The following is a 20,479-nucleotide window of genomic DNA, read 5'->3' as shown; positions in this document are numbered from 1 at the left end:
ATTATGATTCATGTCTGGCATGCCAAATATGCATTCCTAAAATTCTAGAGATAGTTTGTTACTTCTACACTTGTAAATAGAAGATAGATTGAGAAAAAACTCAATTTTGAATATTTTAAACATATTTTAATCTAAAAGTATCATGTAATTATGAAAGGAAAATTTCAAATCACTTAGAATAAAATACTAGAAAATATTTTTTGACTTCAAGGTAGGAAAACTTGATTTTAAAAGTTCGGTAAAACATAAAAGTTCAAAGTGAAATATTTATAACTTTCAGTACACTAAAATCGAAGTTTCTCTTCATCAGAAGTTACCATAAAGAAATGAAAGATGATTGGATGAAACTATTTTTAACGTGCAACTTTAAAATATTTAGTATTCATAACATAAAACAAATTCTTGAAAATCAGTAAAAAAAAAAAAACCATCACTCAATATACAGAATTAAAAACCATGAGCAGGTTTTTCAAGGAAAAGGAAATACAAATAACCTCCAAGAGCCATTAAAATATGTTTAGTCTCATTCTTCATTATAGATTAATTTAAAAACCCATAATGAGACACAATTGAAGAGCCTTATAATAGAAAGTGGTCAAAAAAAACCCCCAACAAAAACATAGTAGTTTTAACCCTAGATAGGAATGCAAATTGGTACAGAATGTGTATATTATTGCCTTTTACTGAACTACTACTTCTGTTTACCATTTTCTTATTTCCGTTTACTATCATTTTCTTTTACTACAGTGAATGAGATGCAGCAGAAGAGGAAGGCAGAAAAGATGAGTCATGAGGGAAGGTCAGTAAGACACCAAGTGTGAGAGGACTCAGCTCACCAATCCTGAAGGGAACCACCAGCCAGGATGTATGTAGTTTCTAAAACCTGAGAATGATCTTAAGCTGACAGCCACCAAAGAAACAAGGACCTCAATGCTAAAATCACAGGAACTGAATTTTGCCAAAACTGAATGAGCCGGAAAGCAGATTCATCCTGGAGTCTGCAGAAAGAAATGCAGGGCTGATACCTTGATTTTAGTCGTGAAAGACCAAGAGCAGAGGAACTGGCTGAGCCACGACCCAGAGAAACTTTATGATAATAAACGGGTGCTGTTTTAAGCTGCTAATACTCTGGTAATAAGGAACAGAGAACCAATATAGACAGAAAAATTGGCTACCAGTTAATTATTGACAGATAATAAGTTTAAATAGCCTTGGTGCAAAGCTAAAAGTCAGTATTTTTTTAATTTTTAATTATAAAAACTCACCTTTTTTGATAAAGTAGCTAATTGTTTTTTTGATGATCTTGTTTCCCTCAATACTTCAGTCACTATCTCTTCATTCTCCTCAACATTAACATTAACATCTTGTATTGATGTACAGTATAAATTATACAGACCATTAAGTCTATCCAACTCTCTCCTAAGAGAAAAAGCACATTTGATTTTATCCACAAAGAAGGGGAAATTATATTTAAAATTGTATTTAAATTGCCCTCTGACTTAATGTAAATCAATGGAATTTATCTATTCCTAAAATTTTTCCCATCTCAAAGCAACTGCTGAAAAGCACCACTTAGATACAAAGAAGTAAATAGTGAGAAAAAAACTGTATGTTTCCAGTGGGAAGAAATTGAGAGAAAAGTGATTTGTAAATTATTTAAAATAAACAACCTTTGGATTTGATCTCAGGTGAGAGACCTAAGCACCTGTGACTAATTCGCTGGGTAGTACAAAGATGAAAGGCAAGGAAAAAAGAAGAGAAGAAGATGTAAAAGTAGAAAGACCACACATTATTAAAGCTCTGGTTTACTATCTTTTCTTCCACATGGTCATAGAGGCAAAACGGAGGAAACTGCAATCTGGGAAAGCAAGGGGCTTATTTAAAGAGAAGTAATTGCCTGACCGTTCTTTGTTTCTATGTGACTTTCCACAAAAAAGAACAGTGCTAATATGTAAACCAGATAATCCTTTATCTTATCTAGTAGACAGTACAGTATAGTGTAGTATCAGTATAGATAGTACATTTTCTAGTAGAAAACATGTTTCAAATATAAAAGTCACTTTAGACCATGGTATTATAGCTTAATACATGAAGAAAGTACAGAGAGAAAATGCCAAAATTATCATGTGTGTAAAATATCAGCAAGCAATGCAGATAAGCCCAACTTTTTTTAAGACACCATAAACAAAATAATAGAGTGGGAGATTTAATTGAAAGTCATATAAGAGACCAAAGAGTAAATCATCTGTGTGTAATAAAATCCTACAAACCAATATGGAATAGAAAAATTATCCAATAGACAAATGAGCAGAGAAGATAAACAAGAATTCACAAGAAAATAAATGCCATGGTGTGTTTATTGAACTGGCCCAGGCTCTCATACACTAACTATGATTTTAGGAGTAGAGTCAAATGAAACTGAAAGACACAACCTCCCTATATAAATGAAATTTGAAGCAACAAACAAATAGGCAAGAAGATTCTTCTTTACCCCTCCATGTCTGGAGAGTACAGGCTTCCTATCAGAATATCCACAAATCAGGCAATGTGATATATTACATTAACAAATTGAAGAATAAAAATCATATGATCATCTCAATATATGCAGAAAAAGTTTTTGATAAAATTCAACATCCATTTATGATATAGAACTCTCCAGAAAGTGAGAACAAAGGGAATATACCTCAACATGATAAAGATCATATACGATAAGTCCACAGCTAACATCATACTCAACAGTGAAAAGTTGAAAGCCTTTCCTCTAAGATCAAGAACAAGGTAAGGAGATTTCAAAATAGTAGAATAGATAAACAAGATTACACTGTATAGCACAGGGAAATATACACAAAATGTTATGATAAATCACAGAGAAAAAAATGTGACAATGAGTGTGTATATGTCCATGAATGACTGAAAAATTGTGCTGAACACTGGAATTTGACAGAACATTGTAAAATGATTATAAATCAATAAAAAATGTTAAAAAAAAAACAAGGTAAGGATTCCCACTCTCACCACTTTTATTCAACATAGTACAGTAAGTCCTCGCCACTACTAAGAATCAGACGAGAAAAAGCAATTTTCAAAAATCCAAATTGGAAAGGAAGAAGTAAAACTGTCATTGCAGACAACATGCTACTATATATAGAAAATCCTAAAGATGCCAGAAAACTAATAGGGCTCCTCAAAGAATTCAGTAAAGTTGAAGGATACAAAATTAATATACAGAAATTTATTACATTTCTATACACTAACAACAAACTATTGGAAAGTGATATTAAGGAATAATTCCATTTACCATTCCCTCAAAAAGGATAAAATACTTAGCAATAAATCTACCTAAGGAGGTAAAAGACGTGCACTCAGAAAACTGTAAGACACTGATGGAAGAAATTGAAGACTACACAAACAGATGGAAAGATATACTGTATTCATGGATTGGAAGAATTAACATTATTAAAATGACCATACTATCAAAAGCAATCTACAGATTAAATGCAATCCCTATCAAAATACCAAGAGCATTTTTCACAGAACAACAACAAATCATTTTAAAACTTGTATGGAAACCCAAAAAAACCCTGAATAGACAAAACAATCTTGAGAAAGAACAGAGTTGAAGGAATCATGCTCCTTGACTTCAGCCTATACTGCAAAGCTACAGTATCAAAACAGTATGGTGCTGGCACAAAAGCAGACACATAGATCAATGGAACAGAATAGAGAGTTCAGAAATAAACTCATACGCTTATGGTCAATAAATCTATAACAAAGGAGGCAAGAACATACAGTGGAGAAAAGACAGTCTCTTAAATAAGTCGTGCCAGGAAACTGAAGAACTACACGTAAAACAATGAAATTAGAACATTTTCTCACACCATATACAAAAATAAACTAAAAATGGGTTAAAGACATAAATGTAAGACCAGAAGCTATAAAACTCCTAGAAGAAAACATAGACGGAAAGAAAGAGGGAAGGGGCAAGAAACGGTTTAGGGGATTAAGAGGTACAAACATTTATATATATATAAATAAATAAGCTACAAGAATATACTATACAACACAGGGAATATAGTAAACATTTTATAATAATTATAAATGCAGTATAATCTTTAAAAATTGTGAACCACTATGTTGTACACTTGTAACATATAATATTGTACATCTACTACATCTCAATAAAAATAATGTTTAAGCACATGTTGAATTGCCATTGGATAGAAGGCAATATAAACATCTATAATAAGTGGATGTTATTCAGATCATAGGATAGTGTGCAAATCTTTGTTTTTCATTTTGCTTATATTTACTTGACTCTAGCTTCATACTGAATATGAGCTTTTTTTATACTAAATCATTTACCAAATTGAATAAATAAAAACTTTATATCACATAGAAACAAAGAATTTAAAACCAAATCAATAAGAAACTAAAAGAATATCATAAAATATAAATACATTAGAAATGTAGTAAAAAATTAAGTTAATATGCAAAATATAATTAATCTATGTATTTAAAAGTATTCAATGTTATTAGAAATCAACTATGAGTTAATTTAATTAGATGCTATGTTTATAAATTAATACAAAGCTATATAATTTATTTTTTATAATATCTCATGCTGTAAAATTTTTCTTAGTCACTTTTGCACATAGGTGGCAGAAATATATATTGTTAGAGCATATCCATAGACAACGTGGCAATATGTCTGAATAGCTTTAAAATGACACAGAAAAATACTGCTTTAGGAATTCATACACAGTGGTTTACATATGTAAAAGGTACATGTATTAATTTATATATAAACTTGATAGTAACATAGATATAGGTAATGCAGATCTTTCTTTTTATCTGAATTTCTTATACAGGAGTATACATTACATTTTTAATTAAAATTTTACTTCTAAATGCTATAAATAATACTGTGGAAAATACTTACCTGTAGCCTTCTATGCTTATTTTATCTTTAATAATATCCTTTTCCATGTCTTCTCTAATTTGTTTAGCATTCAATTTGGCTTTTTTGAGATTTTCTATGGTTTCTTCAAGTTCTCCATGAACTTGTCTGTATAGTTCCATTGCCTAGAAATAAAAAAAGTTTGCTAATATATGCACTAATTGGTTAATTAAAATAATCAGATGAGGAAGATCAGAGAAAGGACTCAGAGTAGTTTTGATTAGATTATAAATGTTCTTTATATCGATTTTTTCCCGGATTTAGTCTATTGTTTAGCACAACAGAATTGTAGGTTTCTTTTACCTTACAAGGCATCAATACTAGAAATGTAGAAGTTACTGAGTAACTTCAATATCCCAATGAACGTGACCAAAATAAAATTATCTTTCCACCCACAAAAAACTACAACTTTTTATTGTTCAAATAATACATTATTGTAGAAAAATCAGAAAACACAAATGAATAAAGAACATTTTTAAAATCACTTATAATCTTCTCACTCATGAATAAAATAAAAATGCTGGCAAAAATGTGAGGTATATCAGGTGGGATTGGTTGTGATTATAGAAGAAAAAAGCCAAGTATACAAAACTGTAGTTTATTTTTCTCTCTCAGAAATAGAAACAAGGCTCCTCTGGGCTTTCTATTCAGCCATCCTAAATACTGGCTTCCATTCCCAAGATTACTTTGTGCTATAAAATGGAAGTTAGAGCTACAGATACATCTGGGTTAGTCCATTTTAGAAAGCTTTCCTAAAAACTCCTATATTACTCCGACCCACAACTCATTAGAAATACCACAAGAAAGGGGAAACTGGGAAACGAATTTTAGCCTGACACAATGACATCCAGCCATAGAAAAGGGGCCTACTATTAAGAAAGGACAGTACTAGAATCCACTGGTCCATGGTGGAGAAATCGGAGTCTCCAGCACTGCTACTACTTCAGTAATATAAACAGTTAGAGACACTTTGGAGACCAGCATGGTTTTATCTAATGAAGTTGAAAATGGATATAACCCATGACTTAGTAAGTCACTAGATACACAGCCAAGAAAAATTCACACAGATAGAGAGAGGAACATGATCACGGCTGCTTATCATTTATATTCAAATCAGCAATGTAGCCAAATGCTGGAAACAACTCAGATGACCAAGAGAAAATGGTAAATAAGAAATTCTAAGATATCTATTTGATGGAACATGGCAAATAAAATGAATGAACTAAATCTGCATGTATCAATAGTAAATTGACCAAAATAATGTCAGATTAAAAAAACAAATTGCAGAGTTATAAGATTATATTATAAACAATACTATGTATTGTGCATAAATACATATATAAGTATTATTCAAATTTTGCCTAGAAACAAAATTTCATGATGAGGCTGTCTATGAAGAACGAGGGAGGAAAATGGAAAGAATAGAGGCATTTAACAACTTACATTACTTCACTTTACATAATCAAAAACAAACATGATACAAAGTTAAATTTGTTCATTTAGTGGCAAGTATAAATAATTTACTTTTCTATAATAAGATCCCACAACAGCAGAGTTAAATTTCATTAATCATTAAAAAGACCTTACACTCCAGTTACATATTTTCATCTACAATGAAACTGATATATTCTACTTACATTATTCCTTAGTTTAATTTACAGCTTCAATTAATACCATGTTACTTAAAATCTCCAAAATTTTATTAGTAGACTGACTAAATATTATTAACATCCTAAGTATAAAAGTAAGGAAAGAAGACACAGTTTAAATGACTACCAATCAATTGTACCCTGTATAGTTTAATAATTCCTTTAGGAAATAAATAGCAGGTTAATTTTAAATGAAAATGAAATCTTTAAGGATATGTTAATTTCTCACAGTTGAAACCTTTATAACTAAGTTAACAATCTGTAAAATGCACATTAATTCATTTACCTCAAATTTTTTCTGATAAAATTCCCTCAGAGCTTCAAGTTCATAATCCCGCTTTGAGAGCAGCAGAGGGCGATATTTATTCATGTAGTCTACGTCTTCTCGAAGCTTTGTATTAGCTTCTTCTAATTTTGCCTTTTGTTCCTCAAGACATTTTACTTGATGAGTTTCACTTTCAAGATGCCATCGTAATTCTATAATATCTCTCAAATAGGCCTCGTGCTCTAGGCATACAATGATGATAATAAAAGAAAATCAGATTGTAAAATAAAAGCTTCCAAAGGACATCTTTACTTGGTAATAGATAAATATGAAATATTTTCATGTCAGCAATTACTTATCTGCAAATCTTGCTAAACTTAAAATTAGTTATTTTAATATTGCATTATAAAAATATGTTGCTTTCTTCATTCAGCATTAAATGGATTAAAATATATAAAAATCACTAGAAAATTATAAAAATAACTCATATAAAAATAGTACACAAAATAATGTTCACTACAAAAATAAAAATTAAGTAGAAAACAGAATAATCTCACTCACAAAGCAAAAATAAAACAAATTAAGATGCACAGGTCTAGTAATAAGCCTAACATAAATTGTGCAAGACCTATAGGAAAAAAATGACAAAATGCTATCAAACAATAGAAAAATAAATTTGAATATAAGGATAAAAATTTTTGGTTCTGTGTAAAAATATTTGAAATTATAAATACAAAAATTCCCCTCAATTAATTTATAAATTAAACTAAATGTCAATTAACAGACTAGGACAATTTTAGAGAAACTAGATAAAAAATTTCTTCATTACATTAATAAAATTTCTAAGGTTAACCTAACTTTGCATTCTGGGACTAAAATTACATTGGCTATGTTGGGGTTCTTTTTCTCTTTTTAAAATAAATTTCTTGATGAATTTTACTGATATATTCATTGAGGATATTTTGCATTTATACTCATGAATTCAGCCTTTCCATGTTTGTATTATCCTCATCAAATTTGCTTTATAATTTATGCCAGCTTCTTATATCAGTTGTAGTTTGTTTTATTTCTATTCTTTAGGATTTTGTGGAGGTTTGAAATTAACATGTTTCATACTATTGTCCCAGTATGTATGTATGTATGTGTGTATTTTGCAGGGAAGGATTTTTAGTTATTAAGTCAACATCTTTCCTTTAATGGCTATACGTATATTTGGGTTATCTATTTATATATCAATCCATTTTTCCTGTGAATTCATCCAGTTCATCAAAGTTTCAATAATATTCTGAGACATTTGTTCTGATTACCTTCACTTTTATTAATCACTGCTACATTTTTATGTACCATTTTCATTCCTAATTGGATTTAGTTATATATTTTCTGTGTTCTTAATGAATCCTGTTACTGATTTTCTATTATTCTTTTTTTCATCATTCTCTTTTTAGTAAGCCAACACTCATTAACTCTGCGTATCTTCTGAATTATATAAATTTCATCATTTAGCCATTTTGTTATTGGTTTTCTGCTTTTTCTTTTGTATTTATTTTGCTTTCACTTTTCTAAATTCTGAAGTCATATTTCAAAACTATGAATCCATCTTCTTTCCTGATATAATAAAACTATTGATTTTCCTTTATATGACTTACCTTTTTTTCACTCAAGGGAAGATAATTTTAAAAAGTTTTATTGATACAGTTTTAAATGTTTTCTAATTCCTTGAATTTGTGCAATGTTTGACACTATCCACATTTTTACTGTTATTATTAATGAGACAGTAGTATTTTTGCTTTAGAAAGTCAGTCACCATTTTTTCAGCATTACATCATCTCCATGATGATCTTCTATTAGATATTCATCATACCTTCTCATTTTATATTCTATGCTGTTGAATATTTTATTTATATTTCCTTCTCCTTGTGTGGCTGTAATGTATTCCATGTAATTTCTTCAAAGTTTACAGCTATTACTTATCCCTTCCTTAGTCTAACAGACCATTTAGCCAATCACTGAGTTACTAATTTTGAGTAACATATTTTTAATTTCTAGTGAGGCTTTTTACTTACATTTTTGCTTTCTTTTAAAATAGTCTTTTAGTTCTTCTTTTTATTTTCAAACATCTCTTTTTATTTCTTGAGACATATTAAACATACTCATTTTATAATCTCATGTATAATACAGTAATTGAAAACCCTTTGAGTAAGACTTTGCTGTTTCTACCAACTCACACTCTTTGAATCTGTAGCTTTGCGTTTTATGATATTTGATACTCAGCTATTCCTTATCTTGAAATTTTATCTGGTATCTAGATTGAGGTTTCAGTCTTCAAGAAAAAAAATCTGTCTTTGCTCCTGAAGATGCTTAGCTTTACTACCATCTCACAGAACATTTAAATGACATTCTCCACTTAACTATTTTCAGATACACAGACAGCAGGAATTTCAGTCACAAATCCACTTAGATCACTACATTTAGAATTCTTAGAGAATACTGTTTGTTTTCCTCCACTGACTAAGTGAAACAAGCCACCTTCTCTGCTATTCAGTCTGAGCAACAGGTTTATTCATGATTTACGCTTGCACTGGAGATGGAGATCTTTGTTTCTCATCTTCATGTCATGACTTCTAACTGGACCTGTCATCTGGGTGAGCCTTAGGCTTTATCCCCAGGCTCCTGTACCAAATAGATATATTGAAATGGGAACCAAAGGATATCAGGGTTTCAAGGATTCCTTCAAGGCTAAATCTGACATCGGTGCTCCAAAAAATTCCATCCCAAACTTAAATGTTGGTCGTAACGCATTTCTTAATTTATTGAGAGCTTGTCAGGATATTTCATAGGATTTTTAGCAATAAAATACATGATGAGCCCAGCCCATCAGATCTGCAGCTTGAAGAAGATCCTCCTTAGCCCACCCACAGAGCCATAAACAAAATGCTTATTGTAAGCCACTGAGTTCCAAAGTCATTGGCTACAAAGCATTACTACAGTAATAGCTAATTAATTCATATGACAAAGCAATTTGTTGAAACAAAACAAAATAAGAATATTTAACTCAATTAATTAATTCTATTAATTCCTAAGATATTCTTCCATGGTAGAGGCACTCTTGTGAGCATTTATATGGGACACAATTATCTTCATACTCCATCCTTTCTAAAAGGTTAATCCCCAAAACTCCCTCCCAGACTTCTTTTCACCAGTCTTACATTCATGTTCTTTCCAGCTACCTGACCACTGTGTCTTCCCTTTTGCCACTTTCCATCTATACCCCAGGCCATTTCTCCTTCAAGATGATTTGCCTCCACCTTTCTCAAACTGAGGTTGTACTATGGCAGCTCCCCAAACTATGTCAACATACAATTCAAATCCATTCATAAACCGAGGCTGTGAATTTTTCTCTCCCTTTAGATGGTCATAGGAAAGTATGAGGAGCCATAAATGTAAGTTAAGGGAAAGACAGGGAAGCTACAAAAGCAGGTACAATGGAAGTACCAGGGGAATTTGAGTCATTAGTTTATTTGTGCCTTCAGATTCTTCAAAAGAGTAATGTATGTATTCTTATTTTATAAGAAAACATTGCTATGCACATCCAATTTTATAATTTGTAGGATCAAAGAACACCCATTCATGGTGAAAAACTTATTTCTGGTTAACTTTTTTGATAGGGAAAAGAAAAGGCAGTTGTTAGATTATTGGCTGCATATCAGATGTCAAGGGCTGTTATACCGGGGAGGGGAATGCAGTGAGCAAGCAGAAAGGAAGGCAGTCAAGGGTATAAATACCCCAGCCTCACCGATCCATTATCTCCCATGGTCTCTTGACACTGATTCCCACTGGCTGAACCCAGCAGGAAGAGAGTGCAAAAGCTCTCTTTAATGCAGTCTGTTATAAAGCAGCCTTATGGGTCACAATACAAGCATGGGTGGGATGATTAGGGGAATGGATGGATTTGAAGAAGGAACCACAAGCTATCTAGAAAGAAGTAAATTTCCATAATTTTACTCAAAAAATTACCAAAACTTCTACAAACATTATGCTTAATGTCAAGGCTGTTAAGGATTTTAGATTCTAATGATTGTAAAAATATATGAATCTATAATTTGTAAACAAATTCATAAAATTTCGAGATTATATCCCAAATATCTTAATATAAAGACAGAAAAGGTATATAAATTACTACATTAGTAGAATATTCACATCATAAATACTATTTAAAAACCTCATGAATCAGAACAAACTCACTCCAAACTCAAATTATTTTATATTTATAAACAGCTGTAGATATCAAATATTTTATGAAATGTATCACTTTAAAATGTGGGTAGAAAAAGGTGTACTCTTACCTGAGTTTAGAGTGCTTTTTGCATAATTTTTATAGTTAACTCTTCAGTAAAGAGTGACAATGACATTTTACTAAACAAAGACTGGGTTAGATTTACTCCCAGCCTAGGTTCCAGGCTCATTTCCTGGTTCTTAAATTCTGCTCCATAAGGGAGTGAACAAATGGAGAGTTTAAGCTGTGAGCTCGGTATTACTTTAAAAGGAGGAAAGAGCCATTAAACCTACAATTAATTGATCTATATATAAATTGATCAGCCAAAATGAAATAAAACCAGCCCTCAACATTGACTTTTCTACTATGACTACTACTACTGACAAGGAAGGGCCTCCCGAACAATTAGGAAACTTGCAGATGGTTCTTTGTGGATGTGAATGTGAATCTGCTCAACAATCTACTGGGATCCAGAATTTCCCAGGATGACTGTAATCTCAGTTGCCTCTAAAACACCATATGTATGTATGTATGTATGTATGTATGTGTGTGTGTATAACTGAGGAACCATCTCATTTTTTTCCTGCAGCTTCCTGAACTGTGTACACTGTACTTTGGAGACTACAGTTTTAGAAGACGTATAATATTATAACAAAGGTGTACGTATGGGTTTAGTTTGACACATAATTTGAATGAATGGCTACTGTCCCAGAGTAATAATTAATGGCACCCTTTTTTCTCTCAAAGGTGTCTTGGTCTAAATCATGGGTTATATGGGCACCCTAATACAACCCATTTATAAAGCACATGAATCTTGAATTAAAATTGTTCCCCTCTGATAACATAAAAAGCTTCCAGCCTCAGCAGGATAAGGAAGTCTGACAAACTTGATAAACCCAGTGACTGGAGAATAAAAAATCAAGTACCTCAAGATTGTTTAATACTTTACCACAGGTCCCTCACTCTGTTGCCTAAAAGACAACATTTCCTTTTTAAACACGTGTTACCTCCGTGACTTCTGGAAACATCTTAAATTTCATTGCATGCTATAAGTTCCCAAAGCAAACTTACTACTGAATTCTCAAAAGCATATACATGTAGTTCCTAAAATATCACTTAGAATTCTCTCATTTTCCTAGATTTAAAGATGTGGCTGATGACACCAAGTGGCAATCACTTTAAATTTCTAAATTTCTAGCAACTGAAATATTGTAGTCATTATAGGAAATATGTGCCAAATGTTTGCATGCCCTTTGGGTACTACAAATTCCATGGGATTTCTGACAAACACCAAATGACAGGAGATCCCAGGTTTCCTCAGTGCAGTCCCAATTTATGTCTGTGAACTCGGCATTATCATTAATCGCATCTTTCAAAGATGCACTGATTTGCATGAAAAATAATATGGTCACTCTAAGCAGAGGTAGTTTTTCTTTATTCAGTGCATCAGCTGGCCATTTATGTCTCTCCAACAAAGAAAACGGCAATATGAAAAATTCTTATTATTACCTTTCTGCACAGCTAACGGGATCTCTTGAAGTTTCCAGATTGACCAAGAATCAATTTGCATGTTAATATTTTTCCTTCTTGATTTTTGTTGTTTTAAAGCTTCTTCAGCTTCTGCACGGTCAGTTTCTAGACTTTTAATGAGATAGATTGCTTCTGATAGCAATGTTTCCATTTCCTGCTTTAATTCTGGACACTTTTCATCTTAAAAGAGAAATATGTATTCACATTTGTTAATGAATCAGCCTATAAGCTAAATGGTGGGAACATAGGTACTACCTGAATTGCTATCTTTTTAATATTTATATGTTTAATAAGAGAATTTTAGAAAAATGAATTAGCCTTTTAAAGGCAGGTATCATAATATAATCATAACTTTAATTATAACCTTTGAAGATAAAGTTAGAAATGAATATTTTATAAAATAATTAGAATAACTAAGTCTCAACCATTATCTTCATGTGTAATTTTTTTTTCTGAAGGGAAAAACACATGTTCTATTCACAGGCTGTATTATAGAGCTTTATTTTGAAATTATGCTTATGTTTCCTCCCATTTTATGAGAAAAGCAAATCATACTGACTATATCAGATAAATACTGAAAGTCCTCAAATGGTTCTAGAAAAAAGACACTTTATTCTTTATCTTATCAGATAATAAGAACCCTAGTTAGCATTGCCAGAAAGTCATCATTATTTCCAAATTCTATTTATTCAGTTATAATACAAATGAGCTCCTTTAATGAGAAATATTTGTGTTTACTAAGAAAGACAGATATGGGCCCCATCTTGTGAGATATATACTTGTAAACAGTGGCTTCTGCCAAAATGTGACTTGACAAGAAGACATAAACAAACACCAAGTGTCAAGAAAGGCAAAGCCTCCAAAGAGCTGAAGCTGGAGGAAAAACTGTGAAACTGGATCAAGAAGAAAGGCAACTAACAGGCCTTTGTTTTGTTTTACTTCTGGTCAATAAACACATTAATTTTCTGCCAGAAGGTAGTATTACACAGTGGTTATTAGTGCAAGCTTAGCAGTTACACAGTTTCTACTTCTAATCTAGTGGGCATGTCAAAGAAATTCAGCATGTGCCTGTAAAGAATTCTTGAGAAACAGATTTTTCTACTGTAGTGCATCAAATCATATTCTCCTGGGCTGGTCCTTTACTTGGGTTCTATTTATTTGGTCTACTGTCTTCTTTTTTCAAATTCTACCATATTCTGGACACTTCATATTCTTAACTGTCTGTTCTTTATGACAATCATATACTTTGAACACTGTAATACTTCGGGCAACTTATGATCCATTCAAATTTTATAACAAGATTTCAGTCTGAAACACATGTTTCAGGAAGTTAATGCCACTTAAAATTGAAGCACTGGATATATATGTTTTACCAAAGGTGTCCATTATGTCTGTACAAGGTGTCTTTCATGTTTCTGTAATAGCAGTCTAAAATAAATGCTGCATGTACAACTTGGGGTAACTCCAATTCATTCTATTTAACATCTCTGTCAATTTTTTTCCAGAATACCATCTCAACCAGTTTTACTATTTCATATTAAGTGAGAAACTACTGGCATTTTTTTTGTTAGCATAAACAATTACAATAAATCTTTCTCACCCTGATGCTGTCTTACGTTTTAGAGTCAAATATACATGTTTATAATAAACATAATTGTAGTTAACTTAGCTGTTATTGTGACTATTAACACATTGATCCTTTTTTCTAGAATTTGTCATGTGAAAATTAAGAAATAGTGAATGAGGTTTTCATCTTCATTATAAACATAAACAGTGAAAAGGAAAATAGTAAAAACAGAACCTCACTATGAATCACGGCTCTGAATAACAAAATATTTATGCTTCTCAAAAGTCCTGAGTTATTAGTTATCCTTCACTAGAAGAAGGTGTTTAACAACTTTCCATGGCAAGAGTAGGAGGAAGTGTTTAATATAATGTCAAGAATATATTCAAATATGTTGAAATAATTTTAACACACATTTTATACCAGAATATAAATTATTTTACATTTTGTAAATTGTGACAAGAATATTAGTCTTAATTTATACAGATAGTAACGCTGTGATGTCCAATATAGTAGCCATGAACCACATGAAACTATTTACATTTAAACATTGGTTAAAGTTAAACTTGAAAATTAAATTCTTCAGCCTCACTAGCTACATTTTAAGTGCTCAATCGCTGGATGTGCCTAGTAGCTACCCTACTGGACAGCAAAGACATGGAACACTTCTACTACCACAGAAAGTTCTACTGGACAGCACTGAATTACAGTTAGCAGCCTGAGAAGTGAGCAGGGATCATTATACACTCAGGACTTAGAGCAGTATATGGTATAAAACAGTAAAAGTGTTTGTTGAATAAACATTTAATCAAATGATACAGAAGGTTCTCTATTAGACACTCTCAAGAATGATGAAACTCTTCTTATATACAATTCTTGTGGAAGTTAGAAATTTATAAATAAAAGATCATGAGTTTTTAAATAACGCACTTATCTAATATGAGGTACAACTTTACCTCTCAATTCTGGTTTGACCTCTTTCACTAGTGTAGCAACACTTTGATCTTCTTTCAGGTCTTTTGTGGAAGAAGTACTGCTCCTTTATAATGAGAAAGAAGCCACCAATTACTAAAGGAGGGCTGTATTTAAAGTTAGTAAAAAAAAATTTAGGTGATGCTTTTACATTGAATTTTACATGTTAGTGATGAAACTTACTATACATGCAAATGCTACATATAGGAGATTAATATAGCAAAATTCTAATAGGTAATGGACTTTATATTTCAGGGTAATTAGAATAGAAATTAAAAATTTGTTACACACGACTTGAAATTTCGGAGGGGATAGTAAGGAAGTATTTTTAAAAATGAAATTCATCTTTTCTATACACTGTTGCTATCAGAAAAAAGAGTTTATTGGAAATATTTCAAGAGCTATTTCTCTAATTTCAGTTTAGTAGTTTCTGAGGAGCCAACATAAATGGCAAGGAGCAAAGTGTTACTTCACTTTTGCAGTTAATATGGTTTTAGAAAAATGTCCAAAATAAAATGTTGTATCTTTTCTAAAAAATCTTTCTAAGCTAAAGTTCTATATACTAAAAAAAAAAAAAAATTATCAATACTTCTCTGGTACAATTCTTGGATCCTAGACAAATTTTCATTGTATTTTTTTAAGAAGTACTCTTCCTGTGATAAAAGTTGTAAGAAAACAGATATCAACAATAAAGCAGGGAAGTTTCACTTCATCCATGTGATAGTGTGTACGAGAACATTCCAGTTTACAGTTGAATAATATTCCATTGCACAAACATACCACCCCTTATTTATCTATGAGTCCACTGAAGGATCGGAGGTTTCCACCTTTGGCTACTGTAAATAATGATGACGTGGATATTTGCATTCAAGTTTTGGTTTGAGTACCCGTCTTGAAATTTTTTGCATATGGATGGGTCATATGGTAATCCTACATTTAACTTTCTGAGGAACCACCAGACCATTTTTCACAGTGGTAGAATCATTTCACATTCCCACTAGCAATGTACCAGGGTTCCAACGTTCAATAAAAGCGTCTGGATCCAGCATCTTTGTCTTGTTCTGGATCTTAGACTGAAAATTTTCAATCTATTATCATTAAATATAATGTCAGTCAAGGATTTCTCATAAATGTCCTTTTCCATGTTTTAGAGTTCCCTTCCAATCCTAGTTTTTTGAGCGTTTTCATCATGAAAAGGTACTGGATTTTGCCACGTGTTTTCCACAGCAATTGAGATGTTCACATGGGATTCCCCTCCTCATTTTATTACTATGATGTATTACAATGATTGGTTTTTGTATTTTGAACCACTCTTACATTCCTAGGATAAATCTTACTTGGTCATGATATATAATTCTATTAATATGTTGCTGGATTCATGTTGCTAGTGTTTTGTTGAGAATGTTTGCATCTGTATTCATAAATTTCATTGATCTACACTTCCTTTTCTTGTGATTCCTTTATCTGGCTTTATCAGAGTAATGCTGACCTCACAGAATGGGTTACAAAGTGTTCCCTTTTCTTCCATTGTTAAAAAAAAAAAAAGTTTGAGAAGCACTAGTATTAATCTTTCTTTCAGTGTTTAGTAGAATTCACCAGTGAAGACATCAGGTCCTGGGCTTTTCCTCTTGTTATTGATTTTTAATTTCACTGAACTGGATCAGAGAAACACTTTCTATGATTTTAGTATTTTTAATTTTTTGAGATTTTTTAATGTGCTTTAACATATGATCTATCCTGAATAAAGTTCAACGTGAATGTGAAAAGAATGTGTTATCTACTGTTGCTGGGTGGAGAGTACTATGTAAGCCAGTTAGGCCTTGATGCTTTTGGTTCTGTTCAAGTCTAATTCCTTATTAATCTTTTTAGTGCTTTTATCTATTATTGGAAATGGAGGTAATGAATTCTCAAACTCTCAATATAGAACTGTCTACTTCTTTCATTTCTATCAGTTTATACTTCATACATTTTGAGGTTATGTTTTTAGGTATGTATATATTTATAATTTTTATATCTTCTTGATGGAATGGGCCTTTTATCAAGATATCAAGTATTCTTTGTCCCTTGTAATATGTTTTGGTTTAAAGTCTATTCTGTATTTTATTAATTTAGACACTCAAAGTCTCTTTTGGTTATCATTTCCTGAAACATATTTTTCTTCCTTTCACTTTCAACCTACTTGTGTTTTTCAATCTCAAGTGAGTCTCTTATGAACAGCATACAGCTGGATAATGTATTCTTATCCATTCTACCACTACTTATCTTTTAATAGGAGAGTTTAATTCACTTTCATGAAAAGTAATTACTGACAAGAAAGGACTTACTTCTGTTATTTTGCTAGTTTTCATTTTTTAATTTCTCCATAACCCTCTTCTTCAGTGATTAGTTGATTTTATTGTTTTAGTTTCCTTTGTATTGGATTTCTGTGTTTTTTTATTAGAGTTTTTCTTAGTGGTTCTTTGAAGATTATAATTAACATCTTAACTTCAAAAATTTAAGTATGAATTAAAACCAATGTAGTTTCAATAGTATTAAAAATTCCATTCCTTTACAGCTCTGCTTCCTCTCTTTATGTTGTCATTTTCACAAATTACACATTTATACATTGTATACTCATTAATATAGATTTATAGTTAATTTTATCCATTTAATTTTGATTAGATAGAAAAATAAAATACATACATAATAAAAATGCAATTATACTGACTTTTGTATTTATCTTCGTAGCTAACTTTGCTGTTGTTATTTCTTCATATGTCTTCAAGGTACTGTCTAGTAACCTTTCATTTCTGCCTGAAGGGACTACCTGAAGGATTTCTGATAGAACAGGTCTGATAGTGATGGAGCCCCCCCAGGTTTTGCTTACTGGGGTGGGAGTAGATTAATTTCTCCTTTATTTTTGAAGGACACGTTTTGCAAGACTCAAAATATTGTTTGACAGGTTATTTTCTTCCAGCATTTTACATGTCATTCCACTGTCTTCTGTCCTCCATAATTTCCGATGAGAAATTGACTGTTTATTTTATTGATGATCTCTTGTACATGATGAGTCACTTCTCTCTTGCCACTTTCAAAATACTATCTTTGATCCAGGCTTTCAACAATTTGACTATATTATGTCTTAGTGTGAATCTCTGAGTTTATCCTGCTTAGAGTTCATTGAGTTTAGTGGAAGTACAGATTCATTTCTTCCAACAAATTTGAGGAGTTTTCAGCCAATATTTCTTACATGTTCTTTCTTTTTTCTCTCCCTTGTCAGTCACTTTTGTACTCTAATTATGGGTATATTTGTATTCTTTGTGTACCTTGGATCTAGTAGGCCCTGTTCATTTTTCCGCATTGTTTTACCTTTCTGTTCCTCAGCCTGAATAATCTCAATTGATCTATCTATATGTTCATTAATTCTTTCTTCTGCCTGCCCAAAGCTATTGATGAATTTCTCTAATTTTTCATTTCATTTATTTTACCTTTTAGCTCTGGAATGTCTATTTGGTTCTTCCTTATAATTTCTATCTCTTTACTGATATTCTATATGTGTTGAGATATTAGTTTCCTGATTTTGTTTAGGTCTTTGCCCAACAAATGCAATGTCTGGGCTTCCTCAGGGCCAGTTTCTTTAATTTCTTTTTTTCTTTTTCCTTGTAAATGGGACAAATTTTCTTTCTTTCTTTGCTTCCCTCATAATTTCTGTAAAAAACTAAACATTTTATCCAGGCTGCTTGCAACTCTGCCTTTATCTTCACTCTTGCCTATGCAGATCTTAAAGGTCAGCCAGAGGTAAACGATTCATTTTCTTGGTCTTTTCTAAGCACGTGTTTAGCACTGGTCGTACGTGTGCCCTTTTTCATTCTCCAGTACATATGAGAGCTTTGAAAAACCCCATTCCCCCATGTATCTCTTTTCCCAGTATCTTTATTCCTAGGCATTTTAGTCTGTTTAATGCTTGTCCTGACTGTTAACCACAGCCTCAGACACTGGTGGCAAGTATACACCTTTAAATGCTTTAAGCAAACACTCCCTGGAAGTGGCTCCAGCTCTGTGATTGCTCTAAGTCAGGAAAAACAAAGACAAGCCTTTGTGCTGTTCCTTCAGGGAGTCATCAGACTGGTCAAAACACTGAACCATAATTCTTTGAGAATAAGGTCCATATTGTTCCTTCTGGCACTAGCAACATGCACCACAAGTGCAGGCTGCTTGTTTCACGGCCACCACTAATCTAAGGGCTGGAAGACGGCAACTGGACAATTTAAAATGTCACAATCATTTCTTAACACAATGTAGCAGACTTTTTCTTCATTAACTTTTCCCCTGGTTGTTGTAAGTTTTGGACTAGATTCCAGATTTATGCAAAAATTGATTCTAAGCAATTTTTGCCAATTTTACAGTTGTTTTGTGGCAGGACAGAGTTCTGGAGATCCCCATTCTGCCATTTTCAGTGATACCCTAATTCTTATATTTTTAAAAATAAATTTGAATATCTAATATTAAAAATATGCTCCCAATTTCCTGTTCTCTCTGAATTAACTCATGTTACAGCAGATTAATCATCAAACTTTGAACATAAAAATATAAAAGAAGTATGAAAGGCTCTTACCATTCTTCCAAAGAAGTTTCAAACTGTCAAAATAAAAGATCTCAATAAAAATCAATTTTTCAATATCTCAAAAACAATATTAAACTTAACTCACACTTAAATTCACTAATAAAACTATTAATACTTTACTTTACATTCTCCATTATATTTTTATCAAATTATACTCTTTTGTTTCCACAACAGGTATAAATACTTATCCTACACAGTCACAGTCCTGTTCTTTTATTATTATTCCCACATAATTGTTCTCAACTTTCAACTCCTTCTAAATTTTACCCTTTCAGCAAGGGTCAAACCAAATGCCATTTACTCCTAAAAGACTTTAAACACAAAATGAAGTACACTGTATCCACTGAATTTTAATATATTACCAAAGAGTAAAAAACACATAATTACATTTGAGTTCACAGATATTCAGTTTTTTTTATAGTATTATCCCTCTTCTGGGCTATAAACTCCTTGGTAGGAGTCATATCCTACAGATACAGTCTAATAGTACCGTGGACTATAAAGAGCACAAATTAATAAAAACAGAAGGAGTATACAGTCAGAATGTTAGGGGTTTCATAGATAATCTCCAATTCAAGATTTTAAATTGGACAGACATGGCTACTTCTCCTCAATTCCCACATCATACGACAATTTCTGGGGAAAAAAAAATATATATGTCAATAA

General features: G+C 31.8%; 1 protein-coding gene across 1 annotated transcript in view; it reads right to left on the bottom strand.

Annotated features, from left to right (window-relative positions):
• Positions 1-20,479, bottom strand: part of CCDC178 (coiled-coil domain containing 178) — a 285,980-nt gene that overhangs the window by 217,454 nt on the left and 48,047 nt on the right. The window contains exons 8-13 of the mRNA XM_072949050.1: positions 19,805-19,827; positions 15,195-15,277; positions 12,654-12,854; positions 6,893-7,113; positions 4,940-5,082; positions 1,266-1,419 (exon numbers count right to left, since the gene is read on the bottom strand). Of these exons, the coding sequence (XP_072805151.1) occupies positions 1,266-1,419; positions 4,940-5,082; positions 6,893-7,113; positions 12,654-12,854; positions 15,195-15,277; positions 19,805-19,827 (825 nt within the window). The remainder of the gene's footprint in view (positions 1-1,265; positions 1,420-4,939; positions 5,083-6,892; positions 7,114-12,653; positions 12,855-15,194; positions 15,278-19,804; positions 19,828-20,479) is intronic.

This window comes from Vicugna pacos, chromosome 24 (assembly GCF_048564905.1).
Source record: "Vicugna pacos chromosome 24, VicPac4, whole genome shotgun sequence".
Lineage (NCBI taxonomy): Eukaryota > Metazoa > Chordata > Mammalia > Artiodactyla > Camelidae > Vicugna > Vicugna pacos.
This window is presented reverse-complemented; position numbering and strand designations above follow the sequence as displayed.